We start from the raw sequence: 26,898 nt of genomic DNA, 5'->3' as shown, positions 1-26,898 counted from the left end.
TGTTACTGTAAGATGTCTCACTTTATGTTCCTGGTATTTTAATGTTGCTTATTCTGTAATTCATTGCTGTGTCAATCTGTCTATAGGAGCCCAAAGATCTCGGGTGGAGGCCATTTGTAAAAACTTGGATTCAAAGACTAAAGGAACAAACAAAGGTACAAAGACCTGCAACTCTTTAACTGAAATCACCTAATCATGACTACAACAAAATTTTCAAATCTGATTGATTTTCAGTAGGCCTTATATTTTAAACGATAACTGGACATGAAAATATAGAAGGGCCGACGCCAGGACGAACCATGGTAAAATCTAAAAACGTCTCCGGCTAATAGTATATAAAAACACAAGCTTTCGACTGTCTTAACTGCGGTCTTCAAGAGGCAAAATGGTGAAAAGACACCAGAAATTCTAAAATATAATGTGATAAAAGACAATAGAATAAAATTATGGAATTAAACTTAAGAATTTTTTAAAAAGAAGACTATATTGTCCTGGGAGTAAAAGGTAGGTAAAGTCTGCATACGAGCCAAGTGGCCCACCAGGCCGGAGCTTATCCCGGTTCCTGTAGCATGAAGCGACTAGGAGTATTTCTACTCCCCCCTGGATGGGATGCTAGTCCATCGCAGGGTTACCCCCAGCATTAAGTTCACCGGTACCCATTTATACACCTGGGTGGAGAGAGGCACTGTGAGAGTAAAGAAGTTGTCCAAGAACACAACACAATGTCCCCGGTCAGGGCTCGAACCAGGAATCTTGTCCTGGGAGTGGACAAGAGTTATTGTTCACATTGAGCGTTGACGTGTATGCCAGGATTCCAGGAACTTTCTGATGTGATAGCTGCCTTTGCGACCTTGGTCGATGATGGAGGCGTTATTAAAATCAATGACTGGTCTTGGGACCATGCATAATATGTAATACTTTGGCCGCTGTATCGACGTTCCTTATGTGTTCTTTCTTCGGGTAATAAAACATATACATGTTTCACCGACATGACTCCACGAACAGCCGCAGTGTTGGCCGCTCATGGCATTTGGCGGGAGACAGTTTCATTGTTAGATGTCAGATGACCATGAACTAGCCTATGAATGGGCAGGCTGTAGCGGGAAGAACGTTAGCTATATAACAATGGTACTTAGACCCCTTCTGTGGTCAGTTTTCTATTGCTATTGCCCCAAACAAGCAAGGAGATTTTAAGTCATTTATTGCTTTGATTTACAAATATTTTGTAATAAGCATCAAGAGTCACTGAATGTACTGTTGTTGTTTTTCTGATAGTTCCCTTCAGAAGCATTTGACCATCTTCTCCAGCTCTTTGAACACAGCATTGATCTGGGGCTTCGCTTTATGTCTACCTACAACAAGCTCCAACACATCACTGCACCAAATCTCAGCATCGTCTCCACACTGTGTAACATCATTAGTGGCTTTGTAGAAATTATTAACAGTCAAGGGGGATTCACCGTCGGTGGAGCTCCGAACTCTGCCGAAGATGGCGGAGAAATGTCGGAAACGACTTCGGCTAAAACTGTCACATTTGCCGACGACTCGGAACACGAGCTCGTCTCACGCAAATTATCATACATCCAGCGCAATCCTACGCAGCTTCAGAACTTTCTGGGAAAGATCTTTGTGTTCGCTTACACGTGGGCGTTTGGTGGGAATCTTCACTCTCAAAGTGTCATTGGAGATGACGAAGATGGGAGTAGTTCGGCGAAGGAGAGCCCCCCGGTGTGGCAATTATTTGACAATTTAGTTCGTGACCTGTTTGAAATCGACGCCCCGATAGGCGTGAAATTACCCCCCGGAAACGACAGCATTGCCAACTACTACATTGACATGGAGAGTGGGCAGTTTGCTCTGTGGAGTAATTTAGTCCCCTCTACTCGGGCTCTCATTGCTAAAGCAGTCTCTAGCCAGTTTGCCATTTCAGATACTCTCAACGCGCTTGACGATCCACCGCCGCTGAAAAACCAAATAGAAGTGGATCGTTCCCTTGTCCCAACCGTTGACACGGTGCGTTACGCTTTTCTGGTCGCGTTGATGGCGTTGAACGGCCAACCGGTTTTACTAACCGGAGAAACCGGTACAGGCAAAACTGCCTTGATCCAGGACACGTTAGTTCGGCTGTCCCAAGCGGGAGGGACTGGCGCTGGTACGGGAACTATCCTGGGTGCCGTTTTTCGAGCCGGCAAGAAAAACTTGGTGGACAGCATTATAGAGATCACATCAGGTGACGGAGTGAAAGAAGACATGAGTGCTGCTGAGGTCGTTTTTAATTCCATGCATTTCTCAGCTTACACAAGTTCTGCTAAGACTCTCAGTTTCATTGAGTCCAGGCTGGTAAAGAGAGGACGGGATGTCCTGGGACCAAGACCGGGCAAGAAGGTACCTTATAGGCCTTTCCTAAAAATACCATAATACTCTTCAAGGTGCAAGTTTAGCCCCCGTCCACAGTACCCCGGGGAAATTTGAAAACGGAGGTTTCACTCTGAAAACACATCAAATGTTTCCGTCCACACTACTCCGGATAAACTTTAAAACGCCACAATCACCGGTCATTTTGGATTTGTATTTGAGGAAAGCTCGGTCAGGGAAATCACGTGATTATCGTGACGTCATCATTTCGAAAAGCTCTGTTTTCAAAATGTTTTCCGTTTAGATTAAAACGAAAAGCCGTCGTTTTCAAATTCCTCCGGTTTTAAGAGCGTTTTCGAAAAGCTCCGTTTTCGTGACGGATTAGTGTGGACAGGAGGCCTAACCGTAGAAATAAAGTTGCTTTTTCAATTTTTCAAATTTCTCCGCCGCAGTATAGACGGGACCTTAACCTGCCGTTTGAAAAAAAAAATTGTATTTTTTGAAAAGGCCTACAAAAAATTGTTTATTCTCTGTGTCAATTATGTTTAAATCTACTTGTTATATTCCCACAGGTCATTATCTTTGTTGATGACCTCAATATGCCTCAGCCTGACCAGTATCATTCCCAGCCCCCTCTCGAGCTGCTTCGTCAGTTCCTGGACTGCAGAGGATTCTACGACTCAAAGAAGCTTCAGTGGAAAGAAGTGCATGACGTCACACTGTTAGCTGCGTGTGCTCCCCCAGGGGGAGGGAGAAGTGCTATTAATGATCGGCTTTTAAGACACTTCAGGTTAGGAGGTGGTCATTAACTTTTTTGGTCTCAGTTTAGTAATTACACGGTATTGTGTTTAGAAGTCACGCTCTTTGCGGAAACTGACGCTGTATTGTTTGCCTGACAACTAGTTCTCCCACTGGGAGAAGAGGCTGAAAGAGACAGCATTTTCCTTGTTTTCATGTAATCATCGAGTGTATTACCTGCTTCTGGGCTTACGGGCTGTGACTAGATTAAACAGAAGCCCTTTGTACTCCAAACAAGTAGGATATAAAAACTTCGTTGATGGTTCCACATCCGTTGTAGTCTCTAAGTGTTCCCTCTTGTCTCGCTGTCCGCGCGAAGTATGAGGAGGAGTAGGCGAAAGCTCCTTAGTGACGTCAGTGTTTAACGTTTATGCCTGAAATTTCCAACCGGATGGTTTTTGTAAATGGTAAGCACCCCTTGTATTAAATGTAATCCTCTAAGCTGAGGTTCCTTTCAGAAGGGTGACCTACGCACTCCTCATGGGTTAGATACAAGTTGTTTGACCTGTTTAACTGGTCTAACTGGTTAGACCGGTTTCACTGGTTTATCTAATTTAACTGGTTTAATCGGTTTTACTGTAGAATGTCTGTTTTTCTTCATGTCTAGTGTGCTAAACCTTCCGCATCCTTCATCCAAGTGGTTGCATCACATCTACACCACGCAGCTGGGACGCTTCCTGGAGAAATTAGACTTCACACCCGAGGTGCGAGACGCGTGTGAGGATCTGGTCTCCACTGCTATGGGCCTGTACTTCGACCTGAGCGCTAATCTCCTCCCTACCCCTGCGAAGTCGCATTATACCTTCAATTTACGGGACCTAAACAAAGTAAGTGAATGTAAACATGACGTCAGGTTAGGGTGAAACGTGTGTCAGGCTCTACCCTAAAATCCTGAGCCGGCACCAATTTACCAAGTTGCCATAGTATTCCGGCTGTTACCTTGTAACGTCTTGGCGAGCAAGACTGTAGCTTCAACATTTGGGCTAAAGTTTTTTTTTTTTTCAGCTATCTAAAAAAAACAGTCTTATACCGCATTCATACCAACTAAACTAGTTAAACTGAATTAGGTTTAGGTTTTTAGCGTAATTTGTCAATTACGCTTTCCAGTTTCTCGTAATTTGGATCCGCTTGCGAATCCTACCACATTTCTTGTTTGCTTGATTATTTACGGGAATTGAAGGATTAAATAATTTACGTTCAGTTGAGCGAAGCGAATTGGAAGGTAAGACAAATTTCAAACCACCTTGGTAACATATTTTAATCAAACAGGTTTTTGCCTTGTTAAGTTGTGGGGTGTTTTATAGTATGAACAACTGATTTTGACCTCGTTTAGTTAAACCACTTTAAAGCATGTTTAACAAGTTGGTGTGAATGGGTTATTTTTTCAGGTAATAGAGGGTTTACTTCAAGCACATCCATCCGTCATCACATCACGTGACCATTGCGCACAACTTCTCGGTCACGAAGCCTCCCGAGTGTTGCACGATCGTCTCACGAATGACACCGACCGCCGATACTTCTACAAAGTGCTGTCAGAGCAGCTCCATAACGGGTTTAAAACACGCTGGACTCCAGAGGAGCTGGAAAAAACGCCGCTGATCTTTGGAGACTTTCTAGAAGGAGGCTCTCCTAACAGCGCTCGAGCTTATCGCTTTGCGAGGCAGTACGATCGACTGCCGCAGATTTTAGAGGTGAGTTCATGCGATCTTTTTTGTGTCGTTTTCAAATCTTGAACCCAACCTGATTTGTTCTTTTTGTTTATCCTTTTCTTGATTCTAGTCTGTTTTGTAATCAGTAAATTCGGTCTTGAATGGAATTTTGACTGTTCACTGTAGTAATGGATTGTGGAAAGAAATATTAAGACGAAATCTGATGGGAAATCCAGCAATTTCAGTTTTTAATGGACAAAAACCTTGTACCAGAATAATTTTTAATAAAGTACTCTCCATTTTGCATTTTCTAAAAGCTAAAGTTGCCTGAAATAGCACTGAAAGACAATTACCCTTAGGGAGCTCGAGAAAATAAAATTCAAAGTCCAGAGAAATTGTGCAAACACAAGTAAAAGTTTGTCATCAGTTTCTTTCGGTTTCGACATTTGATGTTGTTAGAAATGATTTCTTTGGAGACGATGTTTAAAACAGTTGTACAGCAGTTTGCATTACGATGTAAATAACTTCGGTACAGAGTTTTTGTCCATTTCTTACTCGAACTTCTTGTGGATTCCTTCTTAATTTTCTTACTACATTTTTACTTTTTCAAGATTTTGGAAATTGAGACAAGAACACAATTGAGTAGTCAGTGTCTATCTATTTTGCCTTATCAGGAACACTACGACAGAGCCAACCTATCCGGGGGTAGCGTGGAGCACCGTTTTGTATTCTTCGACATGGCCATCCAGCACGTGACTCGAGCAGCACGTGTTTTTCGTCAGCCCGGCAAACACATGCAGATGGTAGGGGTGGGGGGCACAGGCAAGGCCACGGTCGCTAAGCTAGCTGCGTTCATTGAAGACTGCGCGTTCTTAAGACCTTATGTGTCCCGCACGTACAGCTTGGTCGAGTTTAGAGATGATCTTAAGAAGGGTTGTGTACGGGCTGGAGTGAAGGGTGACAACACCGTGCTGTTCCTGACAGACAATTTAGTCAAGGTTAGTCTTAGTAATAAGTCATTAAGACACAAACTTAATTTTCCTTACTGCTTGTAAAGAGGGTCAAATGGGGCCTGTTGGAATCTAGGTTATCTGTGGAATTTTCGCGATTTCCTTCCTGTACTGCTGTGGTTAAATTTCGGTCCGTTTTTATCACTAAATTTTAATCACAAAATGTGTAATTTCTCAAGTGACATTTAAAGCTCTGACCAAATTCTCAGTTGAGACCCTCCGTAAAGCTTTCTCTTTTTGTCATGTTAGAATCTTAAACACGTTTGAAAGTCAAAAGCAAGACTACTCAGTCTGCGAAGAGTTAGAAAAAAAGGATTGCTAAATGTCGTTTTAACTTGTGCAGTCTGTGGTCGTAATGAAAATGTGCAAAAACCCGCCTTCTAAGGCAGCGTCCAAACTACGCTGGAGAAAGTTGAAAACGCAGCTTTATTTCTACGGTTAGGCCTACCGTCCACACTAATCCGCCACAAAAACGGAGCTTTTCGAAAACATTGACGTCACGATAATCACGTGATTTCCTTGAGCGAGGTTTCCTCAAACACAAATCCAAAATGACCGGTGATTGATGCGTTTTTAAATTCCTCCAGCGTAGTGTGGACGGGGCACAACTTACAAGAACGACCCTCAAGGATTTCAACGCTTGATAGTTCAGTTGGTAGAGCACTGCATTAGTATCGCAGATGTCATGGGTTCGAATCTCCTTCAAGCCTGAATTTTTTTCAGGCTTTAATTTCACAGCTGCTTAAGTTGTTTGTATAACTGCGATGATCAATCATATCTTCAAGAGCGACACTGTCTGACGAAAAACACAGTTTCATCCATCTCAGTCCAACCGATGAATGTTAGAATTCGAATTGACTGCTTCTTAATTTCCTCTTGTAGGATGAATTCCTTGAAGATGTCACGAGTTTTCTCAGTGGAGGAGAAATATCCAATCTTTTCGATCACGAAGACCTTGAGCGTATCTCGTTGGATCTGAAGAGAGAGGCTGTCCGCCAGGGAATCCAAGACACAAAGGAAGCAATCTTTCAATTCTTCCTTCAACGCGTCAGAGAAAAGCTTCACATAGTCTTCTCCACCACCCCCGCGGGATCAAGTTTCCGCCGACGTTGCCGCCTGTACCCACCCCTGATAAACTGCTGTACTATTGATTGGTTTGACAAGTGGCCGCTGGACGCCCTTCAGTCTGTTGCGCTTTCTTTTTTGGAGACTTCCGAACTAAGCAAAGATCAGGAATCGAACAGCTCTTTAGTAGGAAGCGTCTCTAAGGTCTTCGTTGAAGTTCACAAGAGCGTGGAAGAGGAAACGCAAAAGTTTTATGACGAGTTGCGACGTAGGTATTACACCACTCCTACAAGCTACATGGAGTTTGTGCGTTTATATCTGTCCAAGTTGAACGGGAAGCGAGCTGAGATAAGTTTCAACCGTGAGAGACTGTGTACAGGGTTGCAGAAACTGTCAGATTCGAATGCGTTGGTTGGTACTATGAAGACAGAGTTGTTGCAACTGGGACCTAAACTTGAACAAAAGGCTAAGGTATGTTGACTTAGGGACGTTTTTTTCAGTTGTTAGAGACTTTTAGATTCACGTTTCCCGCAAACGGTTAACCGCTAGGGGTCACGTGACCAGAGCTAGACGTCACGTTTGAGGTTTTCGACTCGCGTTTTGAACTTCAAGCGGTAGGTTTTCACGTAAGTCGTTTACCTCAAACTTTATTGCCTTGATTTTTGTTTAATGCCACAAACAATGCTGAAATCGAATAAAGTAACCCTTTTTCTACAACTTGGATACATTTTTCTAGTGTGCGGCAGCCTTAAAGGTCTCTATTGTTTGACGAGTTAGTTTAGTCAGTAACTAATTATTTTGGAGGTACAATTAGCTATACTGCTGTCTTCAATTTTCTTGGAAATTCTTTTTCTCCTCCTTCCTGCAAACAATATTAATGTTGTTAACAATCTCGAAGACTTCCCAGACCACAACACTTTGAAGTACATTACTGAAGGTATCACAGAATCGTCGCTAAACTCATTTAAAATGGGAGAAGCGGTTGAAGACCGTTTAGTTCCTCTTGTTTTAGAAAAAATGTGTGGGCTATATTTGTCGCTGGTTGTAGACTTCTTTGTTCGTTTTTGTGCATCATTCTTGATCCAACGCATCTCCCTCCAGTTAAAGTAATCTGCTGTTGACTTTAGTTCGTTTTTTCTTTCGTTCCTGCGTCCATTCCGTTCCAGTTGTTCTCCGGTTTTCTGCGTTCGTTCATTGCTTGTTTTTCGCTCAGCAGACCCGAAAAAGGTGAGATTAATAACTTAGTTATGACAACATTGCTGTAACGCTCTGATTGGTTGATACTTGCGTGCGAAAAAATTCAAAACTGAGCCAAAGAGCCAATCAGAGACATCACTTTGTTCTTTTTTGAGTTGCGTCATCGCTGTGGCGCGCGAAGAGAGGTGTTTGTCCAGTTAATAAGCTGTCTGTCCTCTTGCCGCTAACAGGACACAGAAAAGCTTCTGGAGCAGCTAGCCAGCGACCAAGAGGCCGTAGATCAAGTACACAGTGTGGTACAAAAAGAGGAGGAGATTATGAACGAAGAAGCCGTGAGGGTCCAGGCGATAGCAGACGAAGCTCAGCGGGACCTAGAAGGAGCTTTGCCGCAGCTGGAGGCAGCTATCGCGGCGCTGGATGCTCTGGACAAGTCCGACATCTCTGAGATCCGAGTGTATACCAAGCCGCCCACGATGGTCATGACAGTACTGTCTGCAGTGTGTGTGCTGCTGCAGCAGAAGCCGGATTGGAACTCGGCTAAGCTGCTGTTGGGTGATCCGGGGTTTTTGAAAAAGCTTGTTGGTTATGACAAGAACAGCGTCCCTGATAAGGTTAGTACTTCATCTTAGTGATTTGTGAAGTGTCCTGTAGGAAGAGCATGATAAAGAGGACTTGGTTTCTTGATGTGGAAAATCTTATTTGTTCTCGAAGGTTGTTCGTTCGAGATTTCACATTATTATATGGCTAGCTCCGTGAGCGGGCATAAATGAACCGAAACCCTGCGCTGTGATTGGCTACCCTAGCGGGCAAGATGGCGCTATCTTGCCCGTTCGGGATTACCCGCTGCATCCCGCAAGAAAATAGTTTTAATTTTACCATTTGATCAATCCTTTATTGACCAAGCTTGGTTGTTCAAGATGGTGGATATTGGCCTCGTTCTGTTTTTTCGCGTGTTTATGGAACTCGACTCCGTCTTGGTCCATAAACACACAAAAAAAATAACTTGGTTAATATCCAGCCATCTTGACCTTGCGCTAGGTCAATAACCTACATATCTAAAACAAACTAATTGGCCTGTGTTTTACGTTGGACCTCACAGCTGGTAAATAACGACCATATTTCCCTGTCACTCCAGGTATTCACCCGTCTGAAGCGTTATACTCAACACCCAGAGTTTAATCCAGAGGCAGTTGGTAAGATTTCAGTGGCGTGTAAGTCCATGTGTCAGTGGGTTCTAGCGCTGGAGAATTACGCCGAGGTGTACAAGATCGTTCAACCCAAACAGAAGCGATGCGAAGAGGCGCAAGTTGCTCTTGCCATCGCCCAAGAGAACTTGCAACAAAAGCAGGTATGGATAGCTATTCTAGTGCAGAGCAGTGAATTCGTTACTCGAAGATAGAATTTATTTAAAAAGTTTTAGCTGGTGGGTTGCTGTGTCAGAATGAGATTTCTGTGAAAGCAGTAGGTGATTTGCATGTTGGCATCATTTGGCTACAACTACCAGAATCCTTCACTTTTTCTGTTTCTTATCCTAATTAGGGCAATTCTTATTTAAACCCTACTGGGGCTTCAAAATTCATAATTAATCCAACCGGTGCACAACCCCCCTACCTTATAAAATATGAACCTTCCCCTATGTTTTGACTCTATTATGGACACAGAATGTAACACTTGAATGTCTTTAATACAACATGAAATTCTCTCAAGATAAATCATAGGATACGTATTAAAAGCAGTGAGGAGAATTTTGAGGTTGATATTTTACCTCTTGTAGTTGAGCCTTCTGAAGATCCAAGAGCAACTTCAGTTACTGCAGCAACAATACGATGACAGTGTAGCCCAGCTTGAGGAACTGAAACAGAAGAAGGAGCTTACTATTATCAGGCTGCAGAGGGCTTCAGTACTGACAGCAGCGTTGGCTGAGGAGCAGGTACAGTGCAGGAAATGGGTTGTGAACTGTTTACATGAGATTTGAAACTATGGTTACCACGATAACAGGATAATTAACTTTTGAAAAGTAATAAGCACTTAATGACTGACCCCAAGGGAAACAGTGAGTTTTGTTTCCCCGAGACCGTCAATGTTCCCCGAGGCGAAGCCGAGGGAGACATTGAGGGTTGAGGGGAAACAAAACTCACTGTTTCCCGCAGAGCCAGTCATTAAGTGTTTTGTTATACCTCCCAACTCTAAAGTAGAAAAAAACTGCGAAAAATCGTTTGTTCGACGCCCGCTGGCGCACTTATTTGCCGCGGTTTCAAGGAGCACGACCTGATCACGTGCGAGTCGAAAGTTCAAGTTGTTGTTTCCCTAGGGAGTTAGTGAGTTTTGACCAGCGGCACGTGGCACGTTCTCCACCAATCGGAAAACGTATTTGAGTCGGGAGGTATAACGACAAGGTTCGTTTCATGGCAAAGTCAACTCTAGCCTCGCTTCTGTTCAAAGGCCTGAACACTAAGAAGCACCGACCTGTACAGTGGGCTCTTATGTACAATGGCTTCTTGTAATTATTTTTTTTTCCCACAGGTTCGCTGGAGCAAGTCAGTGAACTCTCAAGAAGAGCATGCGCAGGGTTTGATAGGTGACACTCTGGTATCATCAGCAGCTGTGGCGTATCTTGGAGCATTCACGTCGCCTTACCGCCGTCGTTTATTCTCGCAGTGGCTGCAGCTGTGTAAAGCAGAGAACATCCCCGTGTCCGACAACTTTGAACTGACCGAGTTTCTTTCGGAACCAATTGAGATTCAGAAATGGCTGAACAAGGGTTTGCCGCACGATAAACACTCCGTCGAGAACGCCACACTCATTAAGCATTGCCGCCGCTGGCCACTTTTGATCGACCCGCAGGAGCAAGCGTCCAAGTGGATAATGCAGACCGAAAAGGATAACGGGCTCAAGATTGTCAAGGCCTCTGATCCGAGTTACCTTAGGACGTTGGAGAGCGCTATACCGTTAGGACAACCTGTGTTGGTCGAGGTAGATTTGGTCTAATTGATATCCAAACCCGTATTGTTTGAAATTTTCAATGTGTTTAATGGCGCTAAATGAAATTAAGCCAACGAGGTCACCAATATGTGGGGTGCTTTAGGGACGACACCACACAAAGTGTTCGTTGGTACGAATTTATTTGGGCACACTGGTCTCTCAGGGTTGGGTAAAAATAAAATAAAAATAAATAACTTTATTTAAGTGTCAAATGTATTTAACACTGTTGTGCTGATTGGGGACACTGTGAATAATGAAACAAATATTACAAATAGAACATAAACTATTAAGAATCCCAACTGGTGGGAGGCTGACCAGTTGGCTATTTACACAACGCGGTCGAGGAGTTAAACCTTGGACTTCCGAGAACAAATCCAGATAGCGGAAGGGTGGAAGATTTGAACCAGGGACCTCCAGATTTCAAATCCGGCGCCCTAAACCACTCGGCCACGCCGTCTTCTTCAGCTGTGCATATGGATGGCTGGAAGGGACAGTGGTAGGTTGCAAAGGTAACCTGAAAAGATTGCTGCCTTCTTCCCCGGTTACCCTAAAGGGAGTTACTCTACAACACCTGAATGGCCATGGAGTTTAAAATCACCCAAATATTTCTTTATCTGTTTGCAGGATTTAAGTGAAAACTTAGACCCGTCACTCAATCCAATCCTGGGTAAAAACACAATACAGCGAGGCAATCAAGCCATCATGTTGATCGGTGACGCCGAGATAGAATACAATAGCAACTTCCGGTTATACATGAGCACGCCATTGGCCAACCCACACTTTCTACCGGAAGTGTGTATCAAAGTCACGGTCATCGACTTCACCGTCACGCTAGATGGACTGCAGGACCAGCTGTTGTCACGCGTTGTACAAAAGGAGCGACCTAAACTGGAGGATAGCAGGAAGGAACTGCTTCATAGCTTGGTGTCAGATCGGTACAAGTTGAGAGAGTTGGAAGATCGTTCCTTGTCCCTGCTTCATTCGTCGCGCGGTAATATCCTGGACGACGAAGACCTTATCACGACCTTGGACGACAGCAAGAAGATGGCAGACGTCATTCATTCCCGTGTCGTCCAATCAGAAGAGACCGAGGAGAAGATTAACCAGAGCCGCGAGAAGTACCTTCCCGTGGCAACCCGCGGGGCGGTTTTGTACTTTGTCCTCACCGACCTTGCCTACGTGGATATTATGTACCAGTTCTCTCTCCCTTGGTTCACAGACCTCTTCGAAAATTGCATCGAGTCGGCTCAAGATCCTGCGCAGGCGCAACGAAGCGAGTCGCCAATCGCGCCTGGCAGCGCGGGAACGCTTAGGCCAATCCGTAAGGACAAATCCGTCATGTCGGCTGTGAACCGTCCCGGCTTCAAAAGACGACAAACCGTCGTTCGACCGAAAGATGCAAACGCGTTGCCCGAGTACCTCCAAGCCTTGGTGGAACTCTTAACCGAAAGCGTATATCGAATCGTTTCGTATGCACTGTTCGCGCGTCACAAACTAACGTTTTCTTTCATGTTGTGCGTGGGGATCATGCGTCACGCTATGGTGAAGTCACGCGACGCACCTATCGATGAAGCCGAGTGGAATTGGTTCCTACGTGGATCAGCGGTCGCTGCTATTACTGACAGGCTCGAGAATGAGGAGGAGTTTGACGGGGGCTCATTGAGGACAGGTTGATATGTGATTAAATCCTATGTCCTCCCAACTGTTTTATAAGAAAGTTTTGCTAAAAAGGTAGAAAGGGTAACGATCTCCATGTCCGGGGGTGCTCGCTGTACTTTTTTTAGGGGTTAAAAAAGTGGGTTTCGTACCTCTAAGGGTGTTCAGCCGCCAAAGGTCCACAGCAGGGGCTATCGTGGTACCTTTCAGGGTACTGAACCGAAAAAAGTCACTATCAGTTAATGTGTTTTTTTTCGGCCATGATCAGTGGTGACCGAACACGCGACGCTCTGGACGAAATCAAAATTCAAAACCAGAAAATTCTGGTTTCGCTTTGACTGTGCGCAAGGGTTCGAGTTCAGTAACGGTTTCTGAACATGCGTTGGTAATGATGATGATGATGACGACGACGACGATGATGATGATGATGGCGCACTTTTTGATTTCACGTAGAGGTCTCCATTTCTTGTTGTAATGCGGCGTCTGGAAACGGGATTGGTTTGTTCAGTAATTTTCAGCGGGGGTTGGGGGAGGGTAGATACTGCTGTAGGGCTACCCCCGGGTATCGAAGTGTTTCTCACTAGATACCCCGTTCTTGTTTTGCAGCGCCTCATGTGAAAGCAGCCGGGACGATGGGTCAGTACATGTCTAAAATGAACAAGTCTCCTGCGAATTGGATCAACGAGTCCAAGTGGAAGGAATGCCTTCAGCTGTCAGCCTCCATTCCTGCCTTTGCTGGGCTGTGTAGTAACATCGCTGTAAATGGGGCCTTTTGGAGCAAGTTCTCGGCGAGTGAAAACCCGTTTACGTTTTTAGAGAACGAACCAAGGCTCCCGGATGAAATAGCTACCCCAGCAGACGGTATGTAGTGTCAATTTACTTGCCCCACGATAATCGAACGATCTCTCTTATGTCACGCAATGCCATGCATGTTTAAACAACTGTCACGTAGTATCAGGATATCTCACTTGTGTCACGCAATGCCATGCATTTTTTAACAACTGTCATCCAATATTGGGAGATCTCACTTATGTCACGTAATGTCATTCTGATTGCAACAGTTGTCACGCAACATCAAAAGATTTCGCTCCTGTCACGGAGTATCAATATCTTGTGAACCTCTCTATAGCGGCGACCTTGGGCAAAGATTTCAGTGACTGTTTAAGAGAAATTAAAATAATGTTTTAAATGATCATAATTTGATCATAAGATTTGGAAAAAAATGGTAACAGCTAAACTGTTTCCAGTAGTTACTTGGAGTCCCTTTTAAAATTTTATCAGAGGGTAAAAAACCCTATCAGCGTTTGTGTGCCATTCAGAAAGAAGAAGTAATTAGAGCGGTTTTCAACTGAATGTCGTGAAACGAAAGTAATCAATCTACCCTATCACAAAGGACGCAGACAATCCAGTGACTCAAAGCCAATACGCGTAGCCGACAAAAAGCGCGGGAAAACCTGTGCAAGCGAGTTACGATTGGTTCTGGCTTAACTTGTGATTGGTTAAGAAAGTGGCGCGAATTTCTTAAACCAATCACAAAGCGTAGAAATGCAAAACCAACGAAAACGCGATCTACTTTTGAAACCCTTAACACGCAAGGAAAACCGCTCCACATAGGGGACAAACTGCGCGTAATATTTGGAGTGGTTTTCACTGAGAAACGAATTGTACGAAACAGTGTCCACTGTGTGAAATTCAATCTCTGATTTTCACTGTTTTACAGGTAGAGACCATTCTCCTCATCTTGGCTGGGACGCCTGTTCTCTCACCAGTTTCCAGCGCCTTATCATTGTCAAAGTTTTACGGCCCGAGTGCCTGGTTGAGTCCGTCAGGTTATTTGTTCTCGAGAGAATGGGCTCGAAATTCGTCACGAGTGTTGGGTTTGATCTGCAAGAGATATTTGAAGAGTCTAACAATCGGAAACCACTCATCTTTATACTCTCTCCGGGTAATTGTTTGTTGTTGTTTTATTTTTGTAAACGGGTTCAATAGCAAATTAAATTACCATGTAATTTTTAAAATATATTACTGCCACGTTAAAATCATTTATATTGCTGACAGTCTATGACATAACGATATAATAGCTTATGTTGGTAATTGAACATGGACATAAATTCATAAAGAAAAGATCAGTTTTTCCTTATATCGTCATGTTCATGCTGTTATGTTGCTATTATGTCATGAAGTCAGGATGTTCACACTGCAAACATAACTTAAGCAAGTGGGAACTAAGCCATACAGTCACGTATTTAGTAAGTTTGTGACTTGTGTAACGCCGATCTTACATGAAATGTGAACATGATATTTTTTCACGCACTCATGCTAAAAAAATGAACGTCCATATGAGGATTTTATACACTGCATACATATAGATAATATAATGTTTTCCACCTAATTATCGCCTCGTAATTTGGTTTACCACTACTTATTTTATAACGTTTTCTTACGAAAGTCTTCCCTTAAAACTCTTGCAAACTTCGTGGCCACAAAAACCTGAAGTGGTGTCGAATTTTTGCGTATGACCGCTGTGAACTATTTTGTCCTGTTTGCAGGCTCAGACCCTACCTCACAGCTTATGCGGTTTGCCAGAGAAACACGTGGAAGTGCGCTGCATTTGGACATGATTTCACTGGGGAGGGGTCAAGGGCCTAGAGCTGAGGAAGCTATCACTAAGGCGTACCAACAGAAAGGAAAATGGGTTTTCTTGCAGAATTGTCATCACGCCGCTTCATTTATGCCTCGCCTTCAGATGATTGTGAGAAGGTGAGGGGAGAGGGGGAGAGTATCAATATTGTCATCTTGGGGGAGGGCATAATTTTTTTATTACGTCACAGTTTGCATCTTTTTCATGCAGTTTCACACCTTTAGTTTCATTGCTTGGTTTTGAATGACATTTTAAAGCACTTAAAACTAGAATTAAGGGTTTTTAAATCGGTTGTACTGTTACTATGGTAACCTATTGTGCCACAGCGTCTTCATCAACGATTGGGCATTTGTGCGATAGCAATATTTTAACATCACTTGATAAAGAGTGGAAGTAATGTACCATTGAAGTATAACCGGCTGTTGGATAGTGCTGGAAACTGTTGTCAGCCAGCTTAAGATGCACGTTAGAAATAGACGTGAATCGCTCTCGAATCAACTTCTGGTAAGGCTGCTCAAAGCAGTATAAATAACGTTTTTTGTTATGGGAATTTTCAGAATATCTCGTCCAGAAACAGAGGTAGATCCAAACTTCCGAATGTGGCTGAGCTCCAAACCAGATCCATCCTTTCCAGTCTCCATCTTACAAGCTGGGCTCAAGGTATTTACTTTCTATTATACCTCCACGGACCTGTGATTGACATATCAATTCTCTTAACTTGCCTTCATACATTTGGCACAGAATTAGTTAGAGGAATTTACTAATGGTTTTTAATTTCTTGTAGATGACCGTTGAACCTCCCCCAGGCATGAAAGCCAACCTGTTACGCTCCTTAGGGGGAGTGGGTGGCGTGGTGACCGAGTCTGTCTGGGAAGACTCGGGGCCTGGGCCTGCATGGAAGAGACTTCTGTTTGGTTTATGTTTCTTCAATGCAGTTGTCCATGAAAGAAAGAAGTTCGGAGCTCTGGGATGGAATATCCCGTATGAGTTCACGGCTTCAGATCTCGAGGTATTTGCCGTTCGTTTGTTTATAGACTATTGCCAGCACTTATTACAAACATTACAAGTCAAATAGCTCTAGGCAAACAGATGGTCCTATTAATCGTGAAATGGCTCAGACATTCTCGAAACACATGATAAATACACCGGTTATATGTATGCTAATCGTCGATGTCGAAAGTGTAAACCTGGGACATTTTCGCATTGTCAGGTCAAACTTCGGGTAGCTCAGCCCTCGTTTCCAATTCTTCCGCAGTTCTGATAAACGTTTCGTTTATTCTCTTTGGAAATGAAAACAGATTTATCTTAGACCAGTGTTAAGGCTATATTATTCAGCGTTTTTTTATTTTTCAGCCTTTTGTTAAACACTAGATCAATAGTTCCAAGTAATTCCATAACAAAAAGCTTAGACAGTGTTAAATAGTTTAGGTCTAAATCATCGTGTCGCATCAAATAGAGAGGCGCTATATCAAATGGTTGGCGTCAAATTCTACGGATTTCGCTCGAAGTTCGAGCAATAAGTGCAAAAATTATTTACTAAAAATCTACTCATAGTAAGATAACTTTTTGAATACTATTTGAAACAACTCACTTTAGTTCATTCCTCTCTAAGTGACCCCGCGATTAAATTCTCAAGCATTCTCGAGAAAGTTAATGTCAAACCTCGTAAAAATGCTAAATGCGTTAATCAATCAATCAATCAGTCAATGAATGAATGAATCGATCTATCAATCAATCTTTATTTGTACTCACTCTTGCTAAAGAAAAAAAATACAATTTCAATGAAAATATTAAAAGTAAAAATTAGAGTACTAGCTGCCAGGAATAACCATAGGGGATAGTGGAGCCAGGCAGCCAGTTAGCGTTAGCCAGTTAGCCAGTTAACGCCAGGCAGCGTGTGTTATTGTGTTTTAACTAACGCGAAACGTCTGTTTTAATTGAAATATGGATAACTTCAAGTTCGATTTTCCCTTACGGGGTCAGCTTTAGAGCTAAAGTCTCGATAAGTTCTTTCTTAGCTGTATTCACAATATTACCATGCCATGAGGGTTTTTTTTGCCATTATTGCTCCAATGTTCTGCGAAATCATCGTAATCATTTTTAATTAGCTTTTCATAGACATGGGAAATGGCATAAATGTTGAGGGTTAGCGTCACGTAATTTAATAACAGCCTGCGCTACGTTTTCTCTCAGTCCCGCTCAGTAAGAGTTGAAAACTCCTAGGCGCTTTATACTTCAGAAAACCAATAGGCGAAACACCTCTTACTCCTTATGCTGCAGGTGTCGATTTTGATGCTGCACATGCTTCTTACGGAGCATCAGGAAGTGCCTTGGAAAGCTATTAGGTATCTTACAGGTGACATTGTGTATGGCGGCCGAGTCACAGATTACTGGGACCAACGCTGCCTTCAGAGCATCCTGGGAAAGTTTTATTCTCCAGATGCCTTACAAGAAAGCTACGGGTACACAGTGGATTATGTAAGTGTTTCTCTTGTCCTCTGTCTTGTTTTGTTTTGTTTTGTTGTTTTTTTTCTGAAACCTTGGACTCTGAAGGGACACAGTTAGCTTTGGGACCGCGCTGACCTGGACACTAGTTTTTCTCACTTTGAAAAAAGTTCACCTTAACCTGAAATAAAAGTACCTCTAGAAATCCGCTTCAATCTTCGCATTGTTTTGCTTGATTCTGAATCGTTTACTGAAAAACCTGTTTTTTAGTGTGCTTTTGCTCATCCTATGATATTACTTTTATCACATTTGGTTAAAAACAGTACGGATCGCGTCTCTGTGATATGCAAATTACCTATGAAATGATGTCTAAAGCGCATGTGCGCCAGCTGACTGTGTCCCTTTAAGACTGCAGCCTATCGTAGCCCCTAGAAAACTTTCCGAATGGTTATGAAGAAGCCGAAAGGACATTTTATTGAGAGAATGGCCGAACACCACACACCAATTTGAACCTTAAACGTAAATCTGAGAGTTACGTGTAAGTTTTTCTTTGTTTTCTGAGCTGGGAAAGGTTTAAAATAACCGAATCTGTAAAAAGGTATGTTATTTTTTTTGAATGATTTTAAGATACGCTCTATTCTGGCTTTGCTGCTGTGTTGTGTGAAACTCTGGTTGGTGAATCCAATGGAACATGGTCATTCAAGCTAAACAGTTTATAAACGAAACTCAAGACACGAAAAATTCAGTTCACATTTCGTTTAACCCACACTGCTTAAATGACGTGCCGGACTTGACTCAACTCTGCTGAAAGACCCGTTCAGATAACGTTGGCCGAGGGTTTCTTCCAATAAACGGAGAGGTCTGGTTTCGAGCTCCCACTCACACACAATATCATCTTCTATACATGACAGGTGTACCGTCCACCACCCCCTGAAATCTCGTTGTCAGTCTGCTGTGAGTACGTTGAAAACCTGCCTACTGTGGACGCTCCCGAACTCTTCGGAATGGACCAGAATGCAGACACAGCCTTCCTTGCTAACCAAGGTAGAGCTCTTACAGCCGACCTTCTAGCAGCTCAACCAAGGCTCACGGCGGCTGTCGGGTACGTAATCTGTGTTTATGGTGCTGAAGCCACCAGAAAACGTCGTCTAAATAAAGCAATTGAATTTTGTCTAGTAGGTCCTTTTCAGTGAGAGAGGGGATGTACTAATGGTTATTGGGTTGCGCTCCAGAATTACATCTGACCGGGATTATTTTGTCGTTGTCTCGTGCAAAGCACGTTTCTCTCTCAACGTCTCTTGTAACTAAAACTGTTGGAGCGATCTGTGCTCATAGTTCTTTAAAAGCCCAAAGACCGGCCGACGAAAGAGCAATTAAAAGGCATTGTGTACAAAGTGACCTGTAGGACATGTTCTTTCACGTATGTCGGGGAAAGCAGAAGAAATTGGAAATCTCGGAGGACCGAACACAAGCCCGGAACCAATGGAAATGTCAATTCCGCAATTAAACAGCATGCGGAAACCGGCCACGATATACATCCTATTTACGCCAATATTCTTGAAACAGGTGTGAGCGGCAAGAACAAAAGACTGTTTCTGGAATCCTTGCACTCTTTCTCAGGCAAAAACTCCGTAAATGAAAGAGCACCCTTCCCAAGGATTTACGCGTTACTGGTTGTCTCCCAAGGGGACAACGAAAAATATATAACGTTCCAGCTTATTAAAATTCTGTGAATCGCGCGAAATCATCATTCTCTGAAGAAGACCGCAGAAAGCGGTCGAAAGTTTAGAGACAATTTTACTTTTCAGGTCTCTTGTAACCTAGGAGTATAAATTATTAATACCTAACTCTAGACAAACCTTATTGCCTCAAAATGTCTCTACTTAAAAAAGCTACCTTGTATGACTGGTTCCTTGACTGTGTCCTCTTGTGGGAGGTGAACGCCTAAGGAAGTTGTCCGTTAGCGAAGTCTCAACATGTTGAAGTGTGTTTTTTTTATCTATCATTTTTATAACAGCTCGAACATAACCAATGATGATATTGTTCTGGATCTTGTGAGAGACACTTTAAAGTACCTCCCTCAACGGGTGGACTCAACTGCTAATGGAGTCACCACTGGCCTGATGGATCCAAGGCTCGGATCTATGTCTCCAGATCGACTGAGGCAGATGACTCAAAAGAAGCTATCCCAGGATCCCCTGGCTGACCATGCCGATCAAACAGCTTACTTCACAGTCTTGAGGCAAGAAATAAACCGGTTTGACAGGTTGCTGGGAATTATTCACACATCGCTGTCGTCATTGCAATTAGCAGTTAAGGGAGAAGTGCTTATGTCTGAGCAGTTAGAAGACGCATACAATGCGTTGCTCAGTAACCGTGTTCCTAAGGCTTGGGAGGTATGTAACTGCTGTAGTATCTTTTGCCTGGTGGAGCGTTTGCATGGAAAAAATCTATAACTCTTTACCATTTCCCTGTTTCCTGTGTAATTTTTTTTTTTTTAAATTTTTTTTTTTTTTCAATTCAACCTTTAATAAAGCGTTTGCAACTTTCTTGTTTGGCTTGTTTCCTGGTACAGGCCCCTCTTCTAACGAATAATTGTATGCTAAAATTTCTTACAATAATTCTTTCTCGAACTCCGCTTTCTCCTAAGAATCACCTTGCCAAACTCAGCCATAACCCACTTAACCATTTGAAGATGTCGTTTTGTTTCTTGTTTACCAAACGTTGTTTTTTGTTAGAGTGTTAAACGTTCAAAAATGTCTTTTATTACAGCAAGCAGCCTATGAATCTTGCAAGCCGCTTGGAGCTTGGGTAGACAATTTGGCAAAAAGAGTCGACTTTTTCAGCAGTTGGCTGGACTTAGTCCGACAAGACAAAACATCCAAGTCGCGGATGTCACGTGAATCTGGTATGACGTCAACACCAACCCCCAGCCAATCATCAATGTCCGTCTCTCCACCACGTGATCATCCTAATGCTTTCTGGCTACCAGCTTTCTTTTTTCCACAAGGTAATCTAAATGGAAGCTGTTTTACGGTCTTTACCTCTTGAGGAAAATCAGCTTCCATTTCGTTCAAGTCGCTATTCTAAATCCGCCTCAATCTCCCCACAAACCACCAGCATTCTTGTTCTCTGTAGTTCATATTCAAGAGACCGAACATCTCTTTTACTTTTACCCACAAAGGGACAAATCTGCGTCTACCATTTTTTTGTAATTGTTTCGTCAAAGTGAATACTTTCAAATTTATCATGACTCTCCAGAGAAAACAAAACAAAATCCTCGCCAAATTGAATTTGATCGTTTTCCCTGTAACGTGCCGAAACTTGGTACTAAAATATCTCTATTATAACCTTGGCATGATACTCAGACACTTAAATAAAGTTCGTTCGTTTGTTTGTTTTTTTCTTTACATGTAGTAAAGCCTAATCTTTCTCGTTTTCCACTGTTTGGTTAGGTTTTCTCACAGCCGTATTACAGACTCATGCGCGTGAGCGAAACGTTCCAGTCGACTCGCTAAGTTTCTGTTACCGAGTGCTGAACGAGAAGTGGACAAACCATGAACGAGTTCACACTGAAAGCAATGTTGATTTTAAACGAGTTGCCTTCCAGGTGAGAGTATTTCTGTAGTGTGACTAGGTAACCTAAGGGTGGAGTCTTCTTGAATTTTAATGATACTGGATGAAATCATGGTCAGTAAAGTAAGGGTTATGAAGCCCGGCAAACTTGAAAGGAGCAAAGAAAGATGGCTAGATTTAGTAGTAACAATCTTTTATTAGGAAGCTCCATCACTAAAAGTGGTTTACATAGAGGTCCTAATACTAGATATATACTATATAATGATACAATTAAAATCTATAAATTAGAGCTAAAACCGAAATAAATAATATTTACAACATATACACTACAGAGATTAAAAAAAAAAAAAAATAATAATAATAATAATAATAATTAATTATAAAAAGCAGAAAAAAGACACTTCTTAAAAATTGGCAAATTTGCTGAGTTTCTTACAGTTCTCTCTAACTCATTGAAGTCTTTGAAACAGTGGTACCGTGAACGTTGTTTTCCCCAATTGTATTGGATTTTGGGGAGCTTTATAGTATCTTTATTGCGAGTATTGTAGGAGTGCAGATCACTTTTTTTTACAATGTCCAAGGATTGATCGAGTTGGCCATTAGTACACTTGTATGCATATATACATCGATGACATTTCCTACGTTCTTCGAGATTCAGCCATCTCAAGACTGTTAATGCATCAGTGGATGAGGATTGAAGTGATCTATCTATCTGGAAGATCCACGACCGTGCACAATCTTTTGTTTTGCGCTCATACACTATGCACGAATTACGTCACCAACACGTTTCTATTGGTTGGTTCTTCAGTCACAAGTAAACAACCATTGTGTTTTGTGCACGGTCAAGGCCAAAAAAAATAAACAACAAATTAACTTCTCGGGTTTCATAACCATTCCTCTCTATTTACTATGATGAAATAACACCGAAAATAGACTTCCCCAGTACATGTACCAGAACATTTCTCGTTGAGGGTAGCTTTCATCAATGTCATCTGTCAATTATCAAATAAAATCATCATTAAATCCTTATTTTTCCATATTCGCTCTAAAGCCACTAATCCTTTCTCCGATTTGCTCTCCTTCGTACAACTCTTCAACATCACCAAATTCAGTTTCCATGGAACCTCCAAGTTTAACTCTATTAACATTACGTTTATCCCCAGGGTACTCCCCGAGAGGAAGGATCTGTAATATTTGGTCTCTATCTGGATGGAGCATCATGGGATTCCTCAGGGGGCTGTTTGCAGGATTCTTTATCTGGCCAGCGGTTTTACCCATTGCCTAAACTGCTTGTCACTCCTACACAGGTAATAATTCTAGATCCCACACCCAGAAAACCTTGCGGCAGAGAAATTTGTCCCAGATCCCTTTGAAATTCACACGTCTGTAATTTAGATTTTGTGACAGATGTGATATATGTTATTTACGGACTGAATTGATTGCTTAACAACTGCTATGGATATTGCTCGAACTCCAAAACAGGCGCTGAAAAGTGTAACTCTTGACTTTGTAACTTTCAGCAAAACTCATCAACAACACCTGAAGCAAAAGGAAAAGAAGACCAAGAAGACGAACTCGACTTGTACGACTGTCCGCTGTACAGAACTTCTCTTCGCGCCAGCTCTCTCACGTCCACCGGTCACACCACAAACTTTGTCACGTCTGTGAATCTGCCGTCTGTTCAGCCAGCGGACCACTGGATTACTCGAGGAGTGGCTCTGCTTTGTCAACTGGACGAATGACGTCATCTGTATCCAGATGGAACTATTTTAATGTTTAAACTTGATGCAGTTTTAAAGTAGCTTTGATATGAATTTCTCGAAAAGTTTTAAATCATACTTTGGTGCAACACGACCGAGATAATAGAAAGTAATTGATCTACAGCATTGATGTCACGCAACAGTTGTTTCGTGACAATCCAAGTAACGCGTTAGTCGGTCTTTAGTGTCGCCATTATCTCTTTACTGCAAATTACACGTCTATGATTATATTATTTCTGGGCCTGCCTTTTCATGGTCGGTCCATGAAAGGTAAAGAGGAACTTTTTTTATAAGCGAGAGCCAATATTATTATTTTGCTCTCGGAAATTTTATTCCATAAAAAGTCAAAATTGCGTGGAACTTTTTAAAGTATTTTTAGACCTACAAGCATAGTGTAAACTTGACCGAGTGAAGTATATTTATTCAGAATAACAGTATTTAAAATAAAAGAGTTCCAAACAGTGTTGCTGTTCTTTTTTTGTGATCAATGTTTTCCTGATATCTGATCAGCGATATCAAACTGGGTGAATCAAGGTCACATTCTTAGGAATCAGTATCTAAGACAAAATGACAAACAAAGGCTCTTAAAGCAACGAACCATGGTTGATGGTTGGCTCACGAAAGAGAAAAGATTATCATAATAAACAGCGCTTCCGAGAGGAGCTGAAAAAAGAAAGACACAAGACTTTATTGTTTCCAGTTGAGTTCCACAAAACCTTGCATTACACGCTTGTCGCTCGCTTGTGGAAGTCGTTCAAGCGAAAAAGTTATCAGAAATAATCTTCGAGGGCGTTGATCAAACTACCAAGTGGTTTTCGGGGGTTATCTTGCCAAAAGATGTTGAAGACTGTCAACACCGAACAAATTGGAACACTGGAAATACTGCAGCAAACTCAAGCAAGTCAATCTGTCGCTGAAGGGAAAGGCATCCAAGAAAGAAATGTCGGAGTTGAAGCAGAGTTTGTTCTGACCACTAGAAACGTAGAGGGAGAGCATTGTTACAATAAACATGACCTTGTAACCGTAGAGTTCAGGGACGAACAAGGACGAGAATGCGCGACGCAAGTGCGAATAAATGACAATAAGGATGGAAGGTACAAAATCTCCTATTCACCGAAAGATCAAGGCAAATACAAAGTGACAGTAAAGGTTAAAGGCAAACACGTTCTTGATAGTCCTTTTTCTACTGAGGTGAAATTATTTCAGTTAAGACCTGTTTCTTTCTTTTGGAAAAGAAGGTTCGTCTGTCGGAATGTTTAAGAATCCCTGGGGGGTGGCAGTGAATGCCAGGGACGAGATAGCTGTAACTAATTGGGGGACCCACAGCGTTCAAATCTTCAAGATTGATGGGAAATTCTTAAGATCTTTTGGTCGGAAAGGTAACAAAATGGGCGAATTTAAGTATCCAGCGGGAATAACTTTTCATAAAAATGGAAATATTTTCGTAGTAGACCAGGGTAACCATAGGATCCAGATTTTCAGTGGGGAGGGTGAATACGTGGGTATGTTTGGTGGGAAAGGAAGCCTTGATAGTCAGCTTTCGGATCCTTGAGGTTTATCTGTAGACAGAGATGGAAATATCATTGTTGCTGATACAGGCAACAAACTGATTAAGATCTTTTCTCCTGATGGCAAGTTTCTAACGAAGATAGGTGGGCAGGGTTCTTTTACTTTTCCTATCCACTGTGTTCAGTGTGATAGATATCTCATAGTGTCAGACCGAGACGAACATTGTCTTGAAGTTTACGACAGGAATGGAAACTTTCAGCACAAGTTTGGAAAGCAGGGTGAAGGGGACGGGGAGTTAACTTATCCCCGTTGTTTGTCATTGACCAAGTCAGGACACCTGATGGTCTGTGATTCAGGTAATCATAGAATACAAGTATTTCAACTCAGTGGAAAGTTTGTTGGCAAGTTTGGAAGAAAGGGCAGTAATTTAGGAGAATTCAATTGGCTAAGGTCTGTGGCAGTTCTCAGTAATGGCCGAATTGTTGTGTCTGACAAGAATAACCATCGCATCCAGATACTGGAGTGAACATTGTCCTTTACAAACAAAAAAAACCCAGTAATTATGGGATTATTTTCAGGGATTAAAAATTCATTTTAATATTAAGTTTTTTTTAATTTGTAGAAAATCTTTTCCGTGATGAAAGGCTAGAGATGCGGCATTCACGTAATTGCTGGTGGTTTGGTTCTGTATCGGTTGAACTGTTCTATTATTGTTTTCGGGGTAGGGGGAACGGGTGGGTGGGTGACAAAAACAAATGTGTCTCTTGCAGATGGATGGGATGAATAACTACATCTATTAAGTTGTATTGTCTGAATTATTTTTTAGGAAAAGAAACCGTTTGTTTGTTTGCTCTACAACTGCGTACATTAATTAATAGAGTGACTAGCAATTCAAAATAAGAAAGTAATAAAACCACTTTTTGGATTAATTGCTTAATTCTTAATTTAAAGAAACATATCGTTTCTAAAATGATTCCTATATTCTGACATTTAATTATCTTTATGATGTTTTTATAGCAAGTTTGTTTTAGGGATTAGCAGGTTATTGACGGTCAGTCATGTACTGGAAAATATCTAGTGTAATGAAAATTGCTTCAATGAACTTACTGAGTTACTATTTGCCTTGAAGTTTGTATTTTCCTAATACTCAATAACAGTATTTGTTAGCTACAGTGCTACAGTTAAACCCCACTTTACGAATGACTGCTTAATACGGACACCTGGAGATGAAGGAAATTGATTTTAGCTCTTAGCTCCAACATCTTCTGTTAACTTGACCAGCTTAAGAGAGACGCCTGGATTATATCAACACTTAGCGTGCTCCCGACGGTGTCCGAGAAAACGGGGTTCGACTTTATCTGTAGGTTAATATATATTTTTAAAGTTTACATCTCTAGCTTTGGTTTATTGGAACTTTAGAGTTAGCTGCTTTAATGGTAAAACGTTTTATAGAAAGAGCTGTTAGCAATGATGAACAATGGTGAATAGCTTTGGACATAAAATAATTGTAAAATATTCATTTACTTTCACGATGTGAGAAACTGAAATAAAGTGTAAGTTAAGTGAAACTGTAATATGCCTTCAGTTATCACTGTTGCTCGAGGAGCGAATTGTTTTGTTTACTTTTAAGAGAAATTTGCGAGCCAAAGGTGAAATCCATAAACTAATAACAACAGAACGAAAGCAATGTTTCCTTTGTACTGAGCAAACAATAATCTTTGTTGTATTTGTTCCTTTACAACTTCGCTCATAGATCTTACAAACATGGTTTTTATTTTCGGCTCATGAACTCGAGTAATGACCGGAAGGAGTGCACCAAAGCGAGAACACCCTCGCGGGTTACTACAAGCGAGGAAAAGGAAAGAGCGCCTGCAAGAGAGGGACAGGGAAATTCATTTCCTTCCCCGAACATCGCTCAAACTCGCGCCATATTATTCCTCAAGCGCTTGCTATGCAGATAATGAAAACGGAGAAACTAACAAACTGTTAATTAACGAATGGAGACCTTATCGATGAGCATAACATGAACCTTGGTTTGATTTCTCTCGTTCTTCTGTTTACTTGCGTTTCCGGGATGGAAACGTGTATCGTTGTAAGAATTGTAGACGAGTATAGCTTACTACTAAAGTAACCTATAAATAACAAGCCACAAGGCAAGACACAAAAAGTATATTTGACGGCTAGCGGCTAAAAATAGTGAGGTTTTGTCCCTTAGTGAGACCAGAAGCATGGATTTACGCCCCTTAGCAAGTCGA

The 26,898-nt window shown here is 42.0% G+C and overlaps 1 protein-coding gene and 1 pseudogene across 1 annotated transcript in view; both read left to right on the top strand.

Moving 5' to 3' along the window:
- LOC110053805 (dynein axonemal heavy chain 6-like) overlaps positions 1-23,597 on the top strand; it is a 64,197-nt gene extending 40,600 nt beyond the window's left edge. The window contains exons 39-62 of the mRNA XM_089287919.1: positions 87-155; positions 1,276-2,385; positions 2,928-3,145; positions 3,761-3,980; positions 4,542-4,844; positions 5,477-5,800; positions 6,695-7,348; positions 8,305-8,685; positions 9,210-9,422; positions 9,849-10,004; positions 10,598-11,047; positions 11,681-12,725; positions 13,319-13,573; positions 14,433-14,657; positions 15,262-15,472; positions 15,911-16,013; positions 16,138-16,362; positions 17,634-17,831; positions 18,710-18,900; positions 19,816-20,194; positions 20,571-20,808; positions 21,254-21,408; positions 22,538-22,681; positions 22,895-23,597. Coding sequence (XP_089144045.1) covers positions 87-155; positions 1,276-2,385; positions 2,928-3,145; positions 3,761-3,980; positions 4,542-4,844; positions 5,477-5,800; positions 6,695-7,348; positions 8,305-8,685; positions 9,210-9,422; positions 9,849-10,004; positions 10,598-11,047; positions 11,681-12,725; positions 13,319-13,573; positions 14,433-14,657; positions 15,262-15,472; positions 15,911-16,013; positions 16,138-16,362; positions 17,634-17,831; positions 18,710-18,900; positions 19,816-20,194; positions 20,571-20,808; positions 21,254-21,408; positions 22,538-22,681; positions 22,895-23,116 — 7,689 coding nt within the window. The 3' untranslated portion in view covers positions 23,117-23,597. The remainder of the gene's footprint in view (positions 1-86; positions 156-1,275; positions 2,386-2,927; positions 3,146-3,760; positions 3,981-4,541; positions 4,845-5,476; positions 5,801-6,694; positions 7,349-8,304; positions 8,686-9,209; positions 9,423-9,848; positions 10,005-10,597; positions 11,048-11,680; positions 12,726-13,318; positions 13,574-14,432; positions 14,658-15,261; positions 15,473-15,910; positions 16,014-16,137; positions 16,363-17,633; positions 17,832-18,709; positions 18,901-19,815; positions 20,195-20,570; positions 20,809-21,253; positions 21,409-22,537; positions 22,682-22,894) is intronic.
- Positions 23,598-23,714: 117 nt separating this feature from the next.
- On the top strand, positions 23,715-26,217 carry LOC149113123 (uncharacterized; annotated as a pseudogene).
- Positions 26,218-26,898: the final 681 nt, after the last annotated feature.

This window comes from Orbicella faveolata, unplaced genomic scaffold, assembly GCF_042242905.1.
Source record: "Orbicella faveolata isolate gen_17 unplaced genomic scaffold, um_ofav_v1 contig_15, whole genome shotgun sequence".
NCBI classification, from domain to species: Eukaryota; Metazoa; Cnidaria; class Anthozoa; order Scleractinia; family Merulinidae; genus Orbicella; species Orbicella faveolata.
This window is presented reverse-complemented; position numbering and strand designations above follow the sequence as displayed.